The sequence below is a fragment of the Merops nubicus genome, unplaced genomic scaffold, assembly GCF_000691845.1.
Source record: "Merops nubicus isolate BGI_N331 unplaced genomic scaffold, ASM69184v1 scaffold1360, whole genome shotgun sequence".
Classification (NCBI taxonomy): Eukaryota; Metazoa; Chordata; class Aves; order Coraciiformes; family Meropidae; genus Merops; species Merops nubicus.
In genome coordinates this window covers 140476-160348 of record NW_008581958.1, presented here as the reverse complement: position 1 = coordinate 160348, position 19873 = coordinate 140476, and the positions used below count along the sequence as shown (strand labels likewise).

The 19873-nt window shown below is 41.1% G+C and overlaps 2 protein-coding genes across 2 annotated transcripts in view; both read left to right on the top strand.

The window, feature by feature from the left end:
* Positions 1-19531, top strand: part of LOC103768880 (protocadherin-15-like) — a gene marked incomplete at its 5' end in the record, with an annotated part of 190564 nt that extends 171033 nt beyond the window's left edge. The window contains 8 exon segments of the mRNA XM_008936046.1: positions 9275-9296; positions 10801-10839; positions 11990-12067; positions 12778-12780; positions 13262-13387; positions 14161-15601; positions 16009-16022; positions 18507-19531. Of these exon segments, the coding sequence (XP_008934294.1) occupies positions 9275-9296; positions 10801-10839; positions 11990-12067; positions 12778-12780; positions 13262-13387; positions 14161-15601; positions 16009-16022; positions 18507-19061 (2278 nt within the window).
* On the top strand, positions 3256-4762 carry LOC103768870 (protocadherin-15-like; the record flags this gene model as incomplete). Its single annotated transcript, XM_008936034.1, has 1 exon — positions 3256-4762. A coding segment is annotated over one exon (1413 nt), but the record flags the coding sequence as incomplete, so codon positions are not given.
* Positions 19532-19873: the final 342 nt, after the last annotated feature.

The following is a 19873-nucleotide window of genomic DNA, read 5'->3' as shown; positions in this document are numbered from 1 at the left end:
CACTCATGTACCTTAGGAAATCATTCATTAGGAAATACCTTTTATTAACATTTTTTGTGAATTTTAGCACAAAGATTTCTTGTCTTTAGTTGTCCTTAGTCATCTTTCATTTGTGATGCTGCCTTGTGGCATGTTTTCTTAATTTGATGTTTGTAGCAAATGACATGGAACTATGCTCTTTAGTTTTAAATCTGCCTTGTCTCATCATTTGCATTTTTCTCTGTCTTTGGATACATAGGCATCAGTAAGTAAGCTCATTTCATTGTCTTAATATTTGTAGCTAGTAGGAGCACTAGTTAATTTTCCTTTCAGTTAATTCCCATTAAACCTTGCAGTCTGAAACTCATGTTTGATTTGTCCATTGATTGAGTACAGGAAAGACATTTACTGTGAAGTTTCAATACTTCTATGCTTCTTTATCCTTCTTGGGGAAGTGGAGATGAAGTATGATTGCTGAACTTGAGACGTATTATTTCTAAAGCCAAATTGTCTTACTACCTTACAAAACCTAAGCAAAACCAATGCTGAGTGTACACCCAGAGGTTTGCCTTCAGTTTGTGGACTTAGGATTTCACAATTGGAAGCAAGCAAAATCTTTTTTGTCTGCTATTTATAATTCCTGATGAGCTGATGTTTAATTGATTAAAACACTGATAAATAAACTGAAAGATACTGCAGGGTAACCTCATCCTTGTGAAGCATCATGTGAAACAAAGAAGGAACAGAGAAGCTTTGGAAATAATGCTGTTCCCATAGCATAAAGGTTATGTCATCTTGCACGAACCTTCTACTGAGTTTCCTTCAAGTTCAGAATCATTTCTTTCTTTCACCTCTAAATAGGTGGAGGGTACTTGACCAACCTCAAAGCATGCTGCTTTAAAACAAAGAATTTATTATAAATCAGTTATTTTTCATTGTTAGGTTCTGCTCAAAGGCAAGCCTCAGACATATTGTTTTTTGAAGGACCACAGTGCTTGGGGAGAGTTTGTTCATCAGTATAACCCTTCGTGGCTTTGTTGGGTGTTGTTCACAAGTGGGAGAGTGGCCTCTCTGCTCTGTGCAGTGACTCTTCTCATCAGTCCTCTCAGGTCCCTGTAACCCATAGGATGTTTGTGAGGGTGGTCTCCCAAACAAAACAAGAAACACAAGTTGAGAAGCTGTGTTTTATTACTAAATACATGCCTTAGGGGGACTTCTACATATTAGATAACTTAGAGGAGATTCAATATTTCTTAATTAACTCCTCTCCAGTATCTAGTTACTTAAATTTCTCTTCCAGTTTTGCTAGGGAATATTTAATTAGCAGAGATTAAATTTCCAATTAGTTTAGATTTGGTAATAATTTCTGAGATATGAAAAATCAACACCAAAAAAGATGCAACAATGTGACCAAGAGGTCTAAAACTTCATCTTCCAACATGCACATAATCATAGAAAATTTTTCGCTTGTTCCTCTGTTGATAAAGCTTAACCTTTTAAATCTACATTCTGAAGAATATAACAAATTTTGGTAGAGACAAGACTTAGAATTTTTAGCCCAGAAGGTTTTGTGAAAATATTGGGCAGCTCTTAGCTGCTAAAAATAGTCTTATATGGCTTTTCGATTTGTGTGTTTGTTAGAAGTCATTGCTACTCATGCTCTACTTTAGCTGCAGTCACTTAACTGCAGAAAACAAGAAGATTTTGAGTATGACACCCGAACTGTGGAATACCAGTGTGAGGCAGGGAACTTCTGAGTGAATTGTACAGAAGCGGAATTCAGTCTTTTATACCCCATTTCTACCATAATGTTCGCTGACACTATCATGTTCTTACCACAGCCTGTCTTACAGATATATCTAATATATCAGAGAGCTTTTTAGGGTAGGTGTCCTAAGAGTGGGGTTTTGGGTTTTTTGCATCCCCACGCTAGTCAGCGTGCCTGTTTAGTTGCAGCAAATTTGTATATGGCAGCAATGGAAATGCATTTTGATTTGAACACGTTGCTGATGATGGTAATTTTCTCTTTGAAATTTATGGATGGTAATTTATCCTTTGAAAGGATAAGGGGTTTGTTTTTAGGTCTGACATTGACCAGTATCTTAAATCTGGGGGAAATATATTTATTTTCACCCTCAGGTGAGCATTATTTAAAATGAAGCTCTAAGGGCACACTTCTCTAGCCAGCAGTTTGGGGATATTGAATTTAAAATAACATTTATCTTAATATCTGCTCAGAAGTTTGTGGTATTAAAAATATTTGAGGAAGGTAGGTTAGTGAGGTGCTCAGAGATGCTAGGTGAATTCCAGAAAATTATGAGACCTCCTCCTTTTGGTGTTGAAATTCAGAGTAATCCAGCTGCAGAGTTTTTTTCATTTGGCTTCACATGGTGCAGAAATTAAATTCATACAGATATTGATACTTCTGCATCAGTACGTGTGTCATAAAGAAACAAGAAACAATGGCCAGCTTGGTGTAATGCTTTAAGAATTGTTGTCAGGAGAATGGTCCGAGTCTGACAAACTTGTCAGCCAATTGACTTCAGCCTCACAGGGACCTTTAGGGGTCTACACTTCAGGAGTGCCTAGCTGCACCTCTGGCTCCTCCTGGGGCCGTGGTTTCAGGCTCAGCTCAAAAACACAGTTCTCATTTTCTGTGTTCTTCTGTGAAGGCCCATCCTTCAAAGCCAATGCAGGTACACTTCATGCTGTGCTTTATTGATAAGCAGAGTTTTGGTGCACAGTTATTCTAGAATGAATAGGTTTAATGCAGGAACCCCTGTGAATGTTCTATTGGCTGTGTGCAACATGACATAGTGCCACATACAAACAGTAAATACCACAAGTCTGTATAATCTCACAGAGAAAATGAATCACATTATGTAGCAACTGATGTTTGGTGTCAGTGGGAAGATAGCGTACAGCCTGACCGACCGTTTTGCAATCTAAGGGTTTGGTTTTGCTGTTTGTTTTGGGTTTTTTGTTGTTGTTGTTTGTTTTTTTTTAAGAAGACCTTCCCTTATTTTTGTACTTGTCAAGTAGTTGAACACTTGTTTTAAATTCTTCTTCCTCCCCAAGTCCCTCTTCCTTAAAGAAGATGTAAAAGTAAATGTCTTGCCCAGTAGTCTAGTAAATGTGACCTTTCTATTGAGTAGTAGTAGTCTGCTAGAAGTGATTTAATGGCTCTGTTTCATATCATAAGTTCTTTTGTTTCTCTCTCATAAGTATCTGTGTCCATGCATGTTTCCTCACCTGTGATTATCTTCTTTTCTTTCAAGTCTTTTTCTTCTCTACCATTTCCAACAAAGCAGGGGAAAAAAGTCAGTCTTAGAAGAAGGAGACCGTCAAAGAGTTATAAGCAGCTTTGCTTCCCGTGCTATTGAGGCTCACAAGCAATCTAATATCAATGGATCACTGAACAATAATCGCCCCAAATCGTCGAGTAACATAACTTTTTTATCTGATGAGAACCCATTAACTACTCGAAACCCATTGTATGTGGAAGGTGTCACTCAAAGTCCTGCTGCTGCTGGGTTTCTTCGGAAAAGAAACGATACTCTAGATCCTCTTTCCCCTGCAAGCCTAGTCTTGAGAGATGCCTCTTTGGGAGGCAGTCACCGTGCGTGGACGGTACCAGCTCACGTTGCTAAGAGACGCGCGCCTGGTTCGCCGAGTAGGCCAGTTATCATGGACCCTGTTCAGTGGCAACAGGAGAGACTCAAAGCGGCGAACGAAGGAATGGAAAGTCAGCATAGCGATGCTGATATTAGCAGCCCACTATTTCAGAAAATAAGTGGCCCCAAGTTAACTGTAAAAGAGAAGGCAAGACAGTTTGAGCAGCAGGCTTTGCAGGAAATGAAGCAAGTGAGATCTCCTGATGTGAAATCCATCCGATCGCCAACACACAGCATCCATTTCCAAGAAGGAGAGAACAGGCTAGAGCAGTCTCCTAAAAGCGTGGTTGCTTCTCCTTGCCTTCGCTCTTCTCTGTCCTCTCCAACACCTTGTGCTGAAGTAGTTGAACCGGAGGCCTCCGCGGTCCCCTCTGTAATCATCACTCACCACGACTATCCTGAAGAACTTTCTCCTCCACCAACTCGCAAACCAACTCCTCCGTCTTTTAGGATAAAGAAACCACTTTGCCAAAGCTGTCTAGCTCCTCAGACCAAAGAAGTTATAGGAAGCATTCCAGATCCGCCTAAAACTCCCCCACCCCCACCTCCGCTGCTGCCACCTCCACTGCCACCAGCACCTCCATCCCCTCCTCTGTTGCCACCACATCCTCTGCCTCCACCTACAGTTTCTCTTTCATCGTCTTCTTCTTCTTCTTCACCTCCTCTTAGCACCCAGCACCTCTCCCCCACCAAGCATTCAAAATCCCCTGCCAAACAGCCAGCTGTACCACCACCACCGGCCACAGTGCCAGAGCCTCCTCCCCGTAGGGAGCTGAAAGGTATTCTTAAAAACATTCAGAATTTAGCAGCCATCGAAAAGTCTGTGGCCAACATGTACAGCCAAATAGACAAAAACCACCTTCTGCCCAAGCCCATTCCTAAGCTCAAACCGGCTGCAACACCAGAGCTGCCAACTCCAGAAGCTGTGGCTGAGCACAACCAGCAGAACGGCAACTTGAGCTGTGTTGTGGAGGAGCTTGAGAAACGCTTCCCATCTCAGTCCACGGCTCTCTGATTGTACCGTCTGCGGTTGGATGTTTTCTGCATGTGACATGTTGAGTGAGATGACTCTAATGCAGCACATGGTATCTGCCTCAGACCCTCTAGAAATTCAGACTTTTCCCCTTTCTCTGCTGTATATCACCACTTGTCCAGTCCTAATCCCAAACTGAGAGACATCGTCTGTCCTGTTCTCTCGGAAATTTGTAATATATTTGTAATTCTACAAGCTGTTTTCTCAGAGCTACATCTTACTGTTGTATGATGCTGGATCTTAGGCTGTTTACCAAAAATTCTTGGGGGAAACAATCCATTTTTACCCAAGCATGGGTCATAGATGGCAGAAGGCTCGGTACCGCTTTATGTGAAGCAGCCTTCGCTGTAGGTAATACCGGTGAGCAGCGCGATTTTGTGCAGCTGTAAGCGAAATCTCTTGCTTTGCCCACAAAACCTACCACCTGGGAGGAGTCCTGCTGTCCCATACTGGATGCCAAAGCTGGTGAGAACTGGTAGGAAGCAGGCTCAGGGGTAGCGAGCCGGAGTTACCACAGCGAGGCCCCTTCGTGTTCGGCCGAGATGCCACCGCCACGCTCTGCTGCGCCGGCGTCGCTTTCTTACCGCTCACCGCTGGCATCACGACTCCCAGGAAAGGTTTTCTCTTGATTTGCCAGCAAACCCCGCTGTCTGCCCTCCTGTCACCCTTGTTCTGCCTTCCGTTGCGTTGGTTTTCTTTTCTTTTTTTATATTGTAACTGCACGTTAAAAGTTTTTATTTTGTAAATTTATTTCATGTACAAAACGTTTGTTTGGTTTTTATTTTGCATATGCATTTTGTTGGCATCTCTCTAACTTTCATGCTAGTTTGCCATGAGCTTTTACACTTGAAACATCTCGTTTATCTTAAAACTGTAATAAAGTCACTCTGATTAGTGTCACCAAGTGAGGATTTTTCAAATACTTGTAAAAGTCCATGTAATACAGATTTACTTACTGGCTTTTTTGCTCCCAGTCAGCTAAATCAGACCTTTACATGAAATGTCAATTAGAGTAAATTAGCTTGTCCTTTGAAAAAACTGGTAAGTAAAAGCAGTTTTAGCGTTTAAACAAATTTTACTTTGGTTCAGCTGCAAGTTTCCTTTTAGTCTTTGGCCAAAATTCAAAATAATTTGGTTCAATATGACAATTTTTAAAAATATATTGGGAAAGGGAGATATTATATAATGAAGAAAAACAAACCCCTTGGTTCAGTTTCAGATGTTGTACTTCTGAGAAAAAAGGTGATTTATAACTTAGACTGTCTGGAGATACTCAGCATTTCTATGGTGCTCGGCTTTTTCTCTTTTCTCTCTCTTTTCTTTTTTTTTTAAGTCCACATTTAGGACATGTATAGATGCTTCAGTCAGAAGTGGATGAAGGTAGTTTCTCTTTATTTGACCCATAGCCAAACTCCAGAGTTAGAATTAGAATTTTTCTTTGCTTAAGACTCTTCTCAGACTAGACTGTAGTTCCAAAACATGTAGAGAGTAGCTAAATATATGTGATTATTAGAAAATAGTTATCAATCGTGGCATTTTTACTTCAATAAAATCTGTGTAATTTAGGAGATGCACACGTGTAGAATACCTACCAATAATGCCAGATTCTTCAAGAGTGGCACAACTGCAGCATTAGCAGCAGGTTGTCTAAGTTCAGCAGCTATTAGGTAGAAGAACTTCTAAGGTTTAAGAGCCAGACTCAGAAGATGGCCTCCACGTGTACTTGCTTCTGTGTGTCTGCTGTGGTCCTGGCGTGGAGACAGTGGAAAGTATGCAAAGATGAGCGTGAGAGACGATTGTGCTGAGGATGTTCAGAGCCCTAAGACAAAGATTTTAATTCAAGTACACAAATCCCACGTTAGAGCTTGTAGACCCATAACAGATGCTTTTGTGAAGTTCATTGCATCACTAGTGAAATATTAGACAAATATGACCTGATTTGGCTGTGTCTAGTGTCATGCAGCAAATTTGCAGGTGTTTAGTAAGTCACAGCATAAGCTCCAAAGGTTTTATTGGGCTACAGTTATTTGCGGCACTCTGTAAGCAGAAAGAATGGACATCACAGAGGAGCTCCCTTCTACACATGTAGTTTCATCAGTCTCAGAAGTGTCTTTGGGGGTCTTGGTAATCAGCTCTTTGCTAATAAGGAACAGCTACTTTCTCAGTCTGGAAATCTTTATTTGGGTGGAAAGTTTACAAAACCTAGTTCATTTTGTCTGGAACTAATGCAACCTTTTGTTCCCCTGCTGTTTTTTTGAATAGCCTTTGTTAAAACAGAACATTCTATTAGACCGGGAAAGAAACTATACGAGTAGGATGTGTTTTTAACCTAACCCAGGGTTAGATTAAGTTCTGTCCCATTAAAATCTGGATGCTCCTGCAGTTCTGCAGCACTACGAATTATTATAACCGATACTGGTTGGCAAGAAGTTCAGAATTTAGAATTTCACTGACCCCTCTTCAGGTTGTCTGATTTTGTCAGTGGGGGTCAGATGTGACACTGGGTCTCTCTCTCATCCTTTCATCAGCAGCTGGGTTGGGTTGCTCTGAGCAGGAGCAGGGATGGTATCAGTGGAGCACGCTTCTTTGCAAACCCCTTTGCAAAGCTGAAATCAGACAGTAGCATATCATCGCTCCTCTCCCTTCCAGACTATTTCTCCTCAGTTCCAGCTATGAACTGCAGGAAACCTCCAGTTTAGGAGTCAGGGCAAATTGCTTAAGCCGTTGCCTCCTCTGAGTAGTGTCTGCAGTATTTGGAGTTTATGATGCTTTTGGTTTTAGTGTGAAAATAGATCGAAAGTGTGAAATAACAAATGCCTGCTGGGCTGCCAGTAATTGGGAAAATTGTTGCTTTAGGCAAATCGGCATCCCTTTAACCTCTGTTAGCACTACAGACCTGTGAAAGGCTGGCACATTTTGTACCTTAAATTCATCCTCGTTTTCTCTCTCACATTAAGCACCAGCAGCGTGTACGAGCTGTTGCATTTTCCTGCACCATCACAGGCACTATCTCCTCGCTGCCCATTGTGCACTGAAGATTTCTCTCTGACTGCCTGCAGTGAAGTCTGGCTGATAATGTTTATCCAGAAGCAATTCCTCCCTCGGTGGAGAGCTTTGATTCCTTCCTGGAAACGAACGATGATGTTTTGACCTCTGCCTTTCTGTCAGAATAGATCCTTGTGCTGTATTGAGTGAATGGTATTTTTTGTCTTTTGGGGACTTTTTTGTCTTCTGATCGTGGCCGCACAGTACTATAAGAGAAGTAAAAACATCTCTCAAAACACAACGTGGTGCTATTTTTAGGAAAGTTGAATTCCAAATTTAATTAGAATTATTTGTATTGTGCTTTTAATCTGCAATATCATGATTACTCAAGAGCAATTAAGAGTAATGGGCTTACTTATCCTCTGTGCAACACAAGACCATATTTATCTGGAGATGGTTGTAGGCGATGTGGAAACTAAATACAGGGTTCCTCAAGTGGGCTTTGAAACACCACAGATCATCTTCTGATGATAAATCTTCATTTCAGTTGTTCATTAGTTTCACATTACATGGGCAACAGCATTAATTTAATGCTGATAATCAATTCCATGTGCTGAATATTAATAGAAAACTTTCTAAAGGATGATATTAAAGAATTGAAAGGACTTCTACTCTGTTCTTTATTATTTACTCAAGTGTAATTAAAGATTTTGCCTGGATTGTTGTGTATTAGGTTAAGCTCAAAATAATTTTGAGCATTTACCCTTTCCTTATTATAAAAAAAATGTTTAATCCATGTTTATCCTTAATAATAATGCTAAGACCTAAACTGCTGTTCCCTAGTTTTGTCCAAGCCATTTTAATTTTCTAGTACAAAATGTGAAAATAGAAAATTGGGTAGGTATAAGTGCATTTGTCATGTGCATGAATGGCTTCAAGACAATGAATTAAAACAACAACCAAAAAAATTCAATAGATGAAAAGGAGAAAGCCTGTGGCAAAACAATCACAGATAGAGAAAATAAAATTTAACTCCCTCCTGCTGAGTAAATATTAGGAAATGTGTAATTTTAATAATAATGTTGTTACGAGAAATTAGTAAAAGAAGCTCCAGGCCAATCTCTAGCAAGTCCCGAGTGGATAACAGGAAGTCCAGAAGGAGAAGAGAAATTATTTCACTGCTTAAGCAGATGTGTGTAGCAGCAGAGTCTCTCTGTGAGTCACGGGAGGAGGTGGTGGGGCAGGACCTCTCTTACGAGAACGCCAAAAAAGCCACTTGCGGCATTCAGCCCTCTTCCCTTTGCTGCGTTCCACTGGGTGCACTGGCTCTCTGGCTTCTGGGGATTGGAGATTTCTTCTCATTCATTTGCAATCTAAAGCAAGAAAAGATCCCAAAAATTCACTTGCCTTTCTCATGCAGTGATTCCTACACCCAGAGCAAATCTAAAGACAAACATGTTTTGATACGTGTTGCTTTTCTTGCTAGTAATATTTCTAATTGCATTATCTCTTCACCTCTCTCCAGAAGGAATGGCAACGTGCATCTTTACACAGTCTCACAGAAGTATACTAATTATTTTTTTTTTCTTTTTCTGACTTCTAGGCGAGGATATGCACAGCAAGAGGTAAGGCCATTCCCCAGTTGCCTTTCAGATATTAATTACATCAACGTCCTTTTCACATGCAGCCTATGTGGTGAAGCTCATTGCTATGGGGTGGCTTAGAGACCAGAAATACAAATTGGTTCAGAAAGTTCAGGAAGCATAGATTCCCTTGGGGCATGAACATAACCCTCAGGCTAGGAGACTGCTGCTTGATGAACTGCCAGAAGCAGTTTCCCAGGGAATTCCCCCGACCCTTGCTGTGTATTCTTACCTCATGATCTCCTGCTGCCCGCTGTCAGGGGCCACATACTGGGCTACATGGATCTCTGCAACTCCGTGTCCTCTGCTGTGCTTGCAGCATCCTTTTCCTCCAGCAATGAATTGTAATTCACTCTTCACTGAGAGTTTCCTTCAGAAATTTCAGTTAACTCATTTAATAATTGGGAATTTCTCCAAAATACATTTCTGTCATAAAGGCCAATATCTACTGCTGAGGGCTGTGTTGGTTTTACTAATCTTAAAGTATCTGTCTGGAGCCTACTGCTCCTTGTTCAGCAGTGTTTTTACAAACTGCAAGCTTTCTGTGGTTCTGCTGTGATTTTTCCTCCATTTGCAGAGCTGGTTTGTGTCTCAATTCAGATACAGAACTTCCCAAGCTTTACAAGGTTTGGTTTTGGCCAAGAAGTTTGGCTGAAATAGTGCCCCCAAGTTTTGGGAGGGATGTGGGAAGAACAATAGTGATTTTCTCAACTAAATCTGATCCTAATTTACAAAACAGCAAGTGATGGGCATTGGAAAAACTGGAGCCACAGAGTAGTTAACAACCTGGTTACCAAAACCAACCCATGTTTAGCTGTGACATACCTGAGAGGGTATCTCAGGATCTCTTCCCTCCCATCAGTGTGCTTTGCTCACTGTGCCACGGCCAGAAAGAAATCACACAGAACTGGAGAGAAGATAAGCAAGGTGGTCCTTCGCTGTCTTATTGCTGCTGTGAATTAAAGTGTATTTTTGGTCACAAGGTGGTTGAGAGCCACAGAAGGGTATAAATACAGATAGAGATTAAAGCGATGGTGTTGCAGTAGAAGCTTGGGTAAGAAATCAAATCACTTTGAAGTTTTTAATAGCTGAAGGGCAGACTTTACTGCAGGTTCTGTAGATTTGCTTTCTGCCTGTTGTAGATCACTTTTTGTCTGACGTTGTCTCCTCGCTGTCTCTGGCATAGAACACACTGGGCTCGGACAGAAGTTCTGGAGTGAAATAATTTAGAGAATCAGCACATAAACTGGGAGTTTGATTTTTATACTAGGCAAAAGGAATAGTGGAGTGTAAAGTGATTTTACAGTGTTAGGTGCTGAGCAGTGTTCTGCATCTAATGGAGCAGGGAGGCACCCAGCTGACTGCTGTACAAAAGACTCTCAGGAACTCTGCTTTTAGGATTTCTTGCCAATCCTAACTCAGACGCAAATGACCTGCACTTTAATTGTTGCTGCTTAATTAACCCCTTTCTAATTTTCTTTTGTAGCAACAGCAGTTGCTGAGACCTTCTCTTCTCAGACCAGAGGTATTTTCATTTTGTATTTATTCTATAACTTTTAAAATAGCTTTTTCATAATTTCCTAATGAAAACTTGTCTGTCTGAGGTAATGTTTTTCCCCCTGACTCTTTTAGATGAAAAGGAAAGTCCTGACGTTGTTATCCCATTTATGATGTTTTAATTAAATACCTTAAACTTACTGCATCTTGGTATTTTCCCCTTGAGAGCATCTTTCAGTTGCTCCCATGCCCTTCATCATGGGGAATGAAAGCTTTCCTAGTTTCATGCCCAGACTAACATACAGAATAACTTCCTCGCTGCCCAACCACAATCTGTTCTTGCAGATGCCAGTCAAGTGATAATTGAGTATTGTACCTAGAGATGAACAAAGCAGTTGACCTGACAAGGTGATGGAAGCATTACCACACTGCTGTGAGGTGCAAAGGCTGCTGTGGATTATATACCCAGTACTTTGTGTTTCAAACCTTTTAGACCAAATAGTGTTTCTAGAATAAGCGATAGAGCAAAGGAGGCTTTTGTGCGACATAGCTGTCTATGATATGTTTGTAGAACAGCATGGAGGTCATTTCTCCAGTTCTTATAACTAAATACGAGATGCTCTGACACAACGTTAAAATCACTGGAGAGCAGAAGAACCCCTAGGAAGAAATGTCAGGAAGACCTCCTCACTCTTGACAACTCCCTGAAAGGAGATTCGACCCAGGTGGGGCTTGGTCTCTTCTCCCTAGGAACAAGCAACAGAACAAGAGGAAACGGCCTCAAGTTGCACCAGAGGAGGTTTAGGTTGGACATGAAGAAAAATGTCTTCCTCAAAAGGGTTGCCAAGGCCTGGCCCAGGCTGCCCAGGGCAGTGGTAGGGTCCCCATCCCCGAAGGGGAAGTGTTACTTGAGTGAGGTTTTAGTAGAGGATAACAGAGGTAGTGTCCCACACCAGAGCAGCATCAGCATTTAGCTCGCTGAGAACAGCCACTCCCAGGGAGTTCATCTGGGAGGCTCCTGTTGGCTTCTCATTATGGTTCTTTCCAGTTGTCAGTGTGCCCCTGATTACTATCATTTTTTATTTTGCTTATTTGCACTGTAAAATACCATTCTTTGTGCCTTTTTCATTGGTCATGACTATGTATACTGCATTCAATCAGTGTTTCTCTTTTGACAGGAGTTAAGTATGGAGTCCGGAATTGATCCAGGGCAGGAATATTATGGTCAAGATTACTACAGTTATGAGCATGGGTATGTTTTCTTTTTTCCTATAAGTTTATGAAAGTGTTGCTTGTCCTGGTTGGTGATGTTTATTATTACAGCATCTAATCTGGAAATGTTCCTTCACCTCAGGATTACTTTAATCTTTGTTTCCATGAAGGTGTGTGCTGACAACAAAATCTGTTTAAAAGTGAAGGGCTTTTTAACTGCCTGCTTCTTTAGGAATCTAATTCTTGCACTTGCAGAGTGTATATCCCATCTATCATGCCACTTTTATATTCACATTTTTATTTGCACATTTCTGCTATCTTGGAAATTAATTTACATTATCTTCTCCCTGTTTGTGGCTCACCAGCCTGAGTTCAGTGACTGATACTTTCTGCTTACAGTTCCCAACCAGCATCTGGCCTTTTACAGTTAGGCAGAAAAACACCCCCCTGCCTCGTTCTGATAATGCCCATTGACTGCAGGCACTTCAGGGGTCGTTGCTGTTCTTACAGGCTTGCAGGGATCCTCCAGAGCTGATCCCAGGGAACCTCCTCTTTCATTCTCTCCATAGGAGGGGGACCTCATAAAGTTCAACAAGGGCAAGTGTAGGGTCCTGCCCCAGTACAGGAGGGGCTGACCTCCTGGAAAGCTGCTCTGTGGAGAAGGACCTGAGAGTGCTGGTGGACACTAAGCTAACTATGAGCCAGTGGTGCCCAACAACAGGACAAGGGGCAATGGGCACAAACTGTAACCCAGGAGGTTCCACCTGAACAGGAGGAAGAAATTCTTTCCTGTGAGGGTGCCTGAGCCTGGAGCAGGCTGCCCAAAGAGGTTGTGGAGTCTCCTTCTCTGGAGAAATTCCAAACCTGCCTGGATGTGATCTTGGGCACCCTGCTGTGGGTGACCCTGCTGGAGCAGCGGCGTTGGACGAGATGATCTCCAGAGGTCACTTTCAAACTCTACCATGCTGGGATTCTATAATTTCCTGATTTTAAGAAAGTTCCCCAGAAAAATCAGGTACCTGCAATGAAGGTTATTGCACTTAAGGGATTCTTGGCTGATCCCAGAGATAGGAAGAGATTTTAGATTGTGTTACGGCTAAGGAAAAAAAAAAAATCAAAAGCAGAGAGAAAAGAGAGGAAACTCTTGTCCTTTTGAGATGGAAGCGTGTGTGGCTGTGTGTGGAGAGACATGTGAACATGTGGCTGCACGTTCTGAAGAGAGAATGTTTCTCTGCCAGGTATGAACTGCCGGGAGCCGCCGGCGGCTGCTGTCTCCCTCGGGGCTGTACGATGAGTATGGGGAAGTCGTGGTGGAGAACGATGGTGGCTACTACTATAGCCCGCATGGGTCGACAGCAGATGAGGTAAGTAAGCCTCTGGTGTCTTGGTTCTGTCTCTGCAACAAGATGAGGGAGCATTAAATCTTGTCAGATATCTTTTGTAATTAATTAGAAAGTTGGGTTCTGCATAGACCAAACAAGTGACTCTTCCAGAGGTAATCGTTGTTTGCCCCTCTGATGACCAGTGAAGCCTGTGTCTACAGCATTTTCTAGAATCAGAAAGTAATTGCAAAGTTTCTTTTAATATCCACATCTATTTTTTTCCCTCAATGTGGATTTCTAGTTCAAAGAAACATAGCCTTAGGTAATTCCATATTATAGTGTTGACAAAATGGGGAATTACTAATATTCAGCTTATAACTGGCGATTTTCTACAATCATCTAAACTCATTTATCATAAAGTTCACAACTGAATGTAAAGAAATTTTAAAATGTTAGTGGCAGCCAAATGAAATTTGACTTAAATGTTCATTTTTTTAAAATATTTTTTAAAAAAATTTATTAAAAACTTTTCAGAAATACTAAACTCTTAATCCATCACACGTGTTTTAATTAGATGAGAAGAGTTAACATTTCTAAGCCAGAGATTTTCCCTGGTGCAGAGTGAGGTAGTTGGGCACAGAAGTAAAACTTTCCCTGTAACTATGGTAAAGAGCTATTCTAAAACAGTTAAGTTAGGTTTGATGGTGGGAAAAAAAACTGTTAGGTTTGTGTCCCTGCTGACTTAATTTAGGATACAAGTTCTCACAATAACTCTCTTTCAAATCATAATCAAGTTCCATTTTCATAATTTGCAGGGGATGAGTCAAGGCAGAGGTCTTCCAAGCAGAGGTATAAGCCAGAGAGCAGGGGCTCAAATAGAAGTTAGACCTTTAGGTGGTGGGATGGATCTAAGGCATGGTCCTGGAGCTGCATATAGGACCGGTCAGGGAAAAAGGAAACTAAAAGCAGTGATGCATTTAAGCCGTGTAGCAGTCAGTGCTCGCAGACCAGTAGGAAGATCTGAGTCTGCTCGTTCTCCGTGGAAGAAAGCAAAGATATTCCCCATGATTCTGCAGAAAGTGAAAGGCAGTAGGAAAGACTCCAGCTATGCCAAGTTGATGTCAGCTCGCCAAGTGGATGATGGGAAAAGCATGATTATCAGGGGAAGTTACTTCCAGAAAACAACAGATGACAGACCTTCGATGAGAAAACTAAATCATGTGTTAAAACGCATTAGTGTCTCCAGAAAATTTCAAGAGCCTATTAGCAAAGATACAGTGCCTGCAAAAGGAGAAGGAGAGGAGGAATATGAAAAAGATGAAACAAAATCAGGAGTTTCAATAAATATCACAGCAGAGAGTGAACACGAGGACAGTGATTATGAGAAGAAGAAGAAGAAGAGAAGAAAATACGTTTCAGATGAGTCATCCGTGAAGAGCAGTAGCTCTGGCTCAGAGTCAGAAGACAAAGACTACTTGAAAGTAACTCTGGACCAAGATGAAGCCACTGAAAGTACTGTGGACTCAGATGAAGACACTGGGCATGATTTGGAGGATTCTGAAGATGACTCTGGATCCAGCTCTAGCAGCGAATCAGAGGAGGACTCCTCTGAAGAAGACGATGATGAGGAAGACTCTGACAGCGATGAAGATGATAGCCTGTCAAAGAGCTCGTCTACACAAAGTTCATACAGCAAATCAGGGACTAGTGAGTCCAGCAGCAGAACAAGCACTGAAAGGTCCAGTATAAACAGCAAGGGAGGTAGCTCTCGTGGCAGGGCGAGGCGGTCCAGCCAGAAATCAAATACTAGCTCTAATGCATCAGGTAGTGACAGGGACACAAACTACAGGAAAACTTCAGGATCCAGCTATAAGAGCAAAACCTCCTCTGCCAGCCTTGAAATAGAAGACACGATAGAAGAGGTGTCAGAAGAAGATGAAGAAGCAGATGTGGAGCAAGCCAGCGCAAGCCCCAGTGACACGGCGGGTAACTCAAATAAGGCAGCTTCTGAAACATCTGCCAATACAAAAACTGCTGCTACTGAGGAAGACAAGGGAGAAAAGTCAGATGTTAATGGTGAGGGTAGCGTGGATGAAAGCACAGAAGAGGTTGATACAGATGCTAGTGACAGAGAGGAAACTATGAGTAAGAATGAATCTTCTTGCCTAGAAAGTGAAATCAGCGTTACTTCCAAAGGGACAAAAAGCACAGTAAGTTCTGGTAAAACCACCACTTCCCCTGATACTGAGAATCAAAGTTCTGGCACCAGCCTGAAGAGAAATAAGATAAGAAAAAAGATGTCCCAGGGAAACAGTCAGTCTCAGTCAGATGAGCCCCTGGATGCCACTGTTACAGAGTCAGAGACTGCTGGTGATTCTACATCCTTTTGAAAAGGAGCGACAGTGGGTGGACGTTTTGCAGTAAGGAGTGGTCTTGTTTGCTGTGCCTTCTGTGTGGTCTTTCTGAAGCAATAAGCACTTGACTAGAGACAGCCAAAAAGAGAATGTCAGAGCTTATTGCTTCAACATTTGAACCCTTGTCCTGGTTTGAGCTAGGACAGAACAAATTCTATTCAGTGATTTCACTTCTCAGCTCAGTCTCTTCTAACTGCACATTCTGTTGTTAATGGAGAGCATCTGTCATTTGCCTCGTGGCTGGTGCAGAAAACCAAATCAATGTAATTCCTTGGGTGTGCTTAGTGGTGAATGTAGAAAGATTAATTTTCATTGAGCAATGTCAGGAAGGAGAATGAGGACTTCTTGTTCTCTGCTGATACTGATAATGTATTTAAAGAAGCATTGTGTTGATTCTTTGAGGTGATCCTCGTTGCGTTGTGCATGTTGCGGAGCACTGTAATGTTGCATTTCGCATTTGATACCTTGACAAACCTGATGACACAAACCTGTTCAGGGTCTTGTGTTCGTGCAGGTTGTGTCGGTCACAAAATGGAACACTGCAGGAAGGAAAAGGGCAAAACATGGAATTCAGTGAAGAATAGGAATGATGATGAGTTTGAAAAGGCTTAGAAGCCATATGTGGCTTCACCTTATGTTCCCCTATCATACAAAATCTGCTAAACTTCATATGAGTTCTCTGCTGGAAATATTAGCCATATTTACAGGGAGGACAACTGAATTTGCAGCAAAGCAACACTGCCCAGACTGCAGAGTATTACTAGCAGAGTTATTCAACTGTTTCTGGATCATGGGATTCAGGTTTCAGGTACCAGTGATGTTATGCAGAGGTAGGTGTAAAAAGTGAGCTGGGTCAGAAAAGCAAATGGAGTATGTTTGCAAGCTTCTGCCCTTCCCATCTAACAGTAGAGTGGTTTATTTTTTTTAAAAAAAAACTGTTTAAAAGTTGGAGAAGCTTAATGTCCAAGTATTGCTGAAGGCAACTATCACCTAGGCTCTATATTTCAGTACCTGCGTTTTAAAATTCAGTAACCTGTAATGTCTGATTCAAAAGAGAAATCTTGTAGCACATTAGCACAACTCTGCTCAGAATGAGTGCAATTATGTAGGAGGGAATTCTGTTACTGACAGAACAGGTGGCCTTTGTGTTTTCCTTGAAGAGATCACCTCTGCATGACGTACCTCCTCATGGAGCTCCTATCTGTGCTTTATTTGCCTTGTCTCAAAAGCCACAGACCTGTTTCTCAACCATTAGATTTATCCAGATAAGCTGTAAGAAGCATAAATAAGTGCAAAGCTTTGAGCCAGTATTGCATTAATCTTGCGAGCAAATACTTTAAAGCTATATATAGCACAAAGTCGTAGCTGCACGCAGTGTTTTAACATCAGTCCCATTTAAACTAGTCAGTCTTTTTATCCAGCTGAATATATCCACATGAAGAAAATCTTATGTATGTCCTTATCAGGAACAAAAGAATAGGCATCTAAGTAATTTATACGAAGTGTAACGTCTCAGAAGCTCAAGAGTAATCACCACTCATCTGTACTTTGCACGATTTTCCTTTCTCTAAAAACTGGCTTTTCTTGTGTGCAGGTGTATGTATTGCAGTGGGAATTACCTGTGGTGCTATCTGCTGACTTAGTCAAACAACAGTGTTTTCATTATTAATTCCAGAGTGATAGGAGCTTGATTCAATGAGCTGCAAGGAGGCATTTATTTTTAAAAAGTCAATTATCTATTAAAATAAGGAACGAGTTTTGTGTAATCACTATTAGAACAAAGTCACAGCAATGTGGAAATTGTTTACATTAACTCTTTAAAAAATATGTAAATTATATGAAGCCTCAAGCCTCATTTTTCCACCATCTTGCTGTTAAAAAGAGCAATGCATCTCCATTGATTCCAGTAGATCAGAACTGGCACAAAACTTTGAATCAAGCTTTTCTCCTCTTAACCAGCCAATTCTGCCAGTGTTGTGTCTGAGAATTTCCCTTGTGTAGGTCTCGAGATCTTTCTCTGCTTGACGTGTTGTGCATCTAAAGCAGACCTGCTCAGTGCTTTTTCTGCACTGAATTCACAATGTCATAATACTCAGGAAGGAAACTTCCAAAGCACTTACCCACTAGTTGAGTAGTTTTTTAGAGGTATCGCTCACACAGTGGCTTCATCCTCAGTGCCTTGCTGTTTCTGTTAAAAGAGGCTATTAACCTAATTGATTTTCATCTTTCTTTGTAAGTCAGATTGAGACATTGCTTTGTCAAAACATGATTTGCTTACCAATATCCTGATTTACAGAAGTTTTCTTTCAGAAAGTGCCATCTCCTTTCTCAGGATGCTCCATGGAAGGTGCACTTTGATTTAATGGGAGCAGAGCTTTAGCAAAAGATGAAAACAAAACCAAATTTGTCACTATTTTCCAAACGGAAGAAAAACGTCACAGTTTGTATACACTGCCTGACTTACATTGTGGAGGTCATGAACTGAAATGAGTTTATCCATCTTACAGCTTTTTAGTGCAAAGAATGGTGTTCAAGCATTAGGTGTATATGATTGGGGCACACAGTGGTAATCAAAGAGTGAAGAAATATCTGTGTACAACCTAAGAGGAAGGGTACAAAAGACCAAGTTAATAAAAATTCATATGAGCTTCTAGATAAAAGGCAAGATCACAAACAGATAGAAAAAGGGCAGGAAAATGTAAGAAATAGCTCCAAGATTTAACGGCATTTCTTTTATTGTTGCACAGTGGGCCAGAAAGAAAAGGATCAAGTTGATCGTGGACCCAGAGTACGAGACCAGCTCGACTGGAGAGGACAGCGCTCCCGATTCCAGCCAGAGGAACCGTCTTAATAACCCCAGTATCCAAAACAACATCAACGGTAACATCTACATTGCACAGAACGGTTCTGTTGTCAGAACACGGCGCGTTTGCCTTGGTAACAATTTAAAAGTCACGTCTCCAGTCAGGCTGGGGAAACAGTTCAAGAAACTGGACAAGCTTGCAGTGACACATGAGGAGAGCGTCCCACTGAACACGTTGTCAAAGGGACCATCTTCTAGTGATAAAATGAACACAGGACCTTGCAGTGTCTCCTTTGCTTCCTCGACTATAGGGGCTGACAATATAGTAACGAAGGCGGGGGGCTCCAGAATGAAAAGCACAGAAGAGCACGAATCGGTTGTCGATCGTGCGGATGTCAAAGAGCCCTTGGAGTCGCACAGTGAACACACACAGTCAGATGAGGAGGAGCTCTGGATGGGCCCTTGGAACAACCTTCACATACCAATGACAAAACTGTGATTATTTTTTTTTTTTTTTTTTTTTTTTAATTTTTACTTCAGTTTATAATAAACTGCGCTTTTTATTGTCACTGAGGAAAATGTATGAAATTTGTATTGTGCACATGTTGTATACTACAAATGACACGCTTTAAAGTCTAAAAACAAAATTTGCACTCACATTTGTACCAATTAATTGTCCTCCCCAATGAACTATTTTGAAAGGCTCCCATTGCACTAAACAATACTTCATTTAAATTAATTAGGTTTTTTGGATCTTGATTTATTGTTTATTAAACAGTAAACTACTAATAAATGCACAGCAGCATTTGGTTAACTTTTCAGACAGTTCTATACATGCCTAGCTTGTTTTTCTGTATGGTACTTGTGGCTATACTGTTTAGATTTGGAAATTGTCTTATTTATGTTCAAGATTTATATCCAGAGCTCTTGATTCTGAACTCAGAGTAATAAATTAAAAATAAATCCATGAAAGTCAACGGAGCAAATCCTCGGCTGGCTTAAATTCAAGTAACAATCCCAAAGTCGATAGCGATCTATCAGTTTATGCAAACAGAGGATCTAGTTCACTGCCCAGCTAGCAAATTTAGGTTAAGAGTGGAGTCAGAGTTTTTAAGAGCACCATTACAGAGGGAGGTGGAACAGAAGATTAAATAAGATAAAAATTGCAAAAAGGAAGGAAATGTGGAGCAATTAATCTTATTCAGAATTACCTGGACATGGTTTGTTCATTTTATTTTGTAAATTAGCTCATTCCATTTTTCCTCTCTAGTCAATTTTTCATCTTTTCATCTCTTCCCACATCAGTTCTGT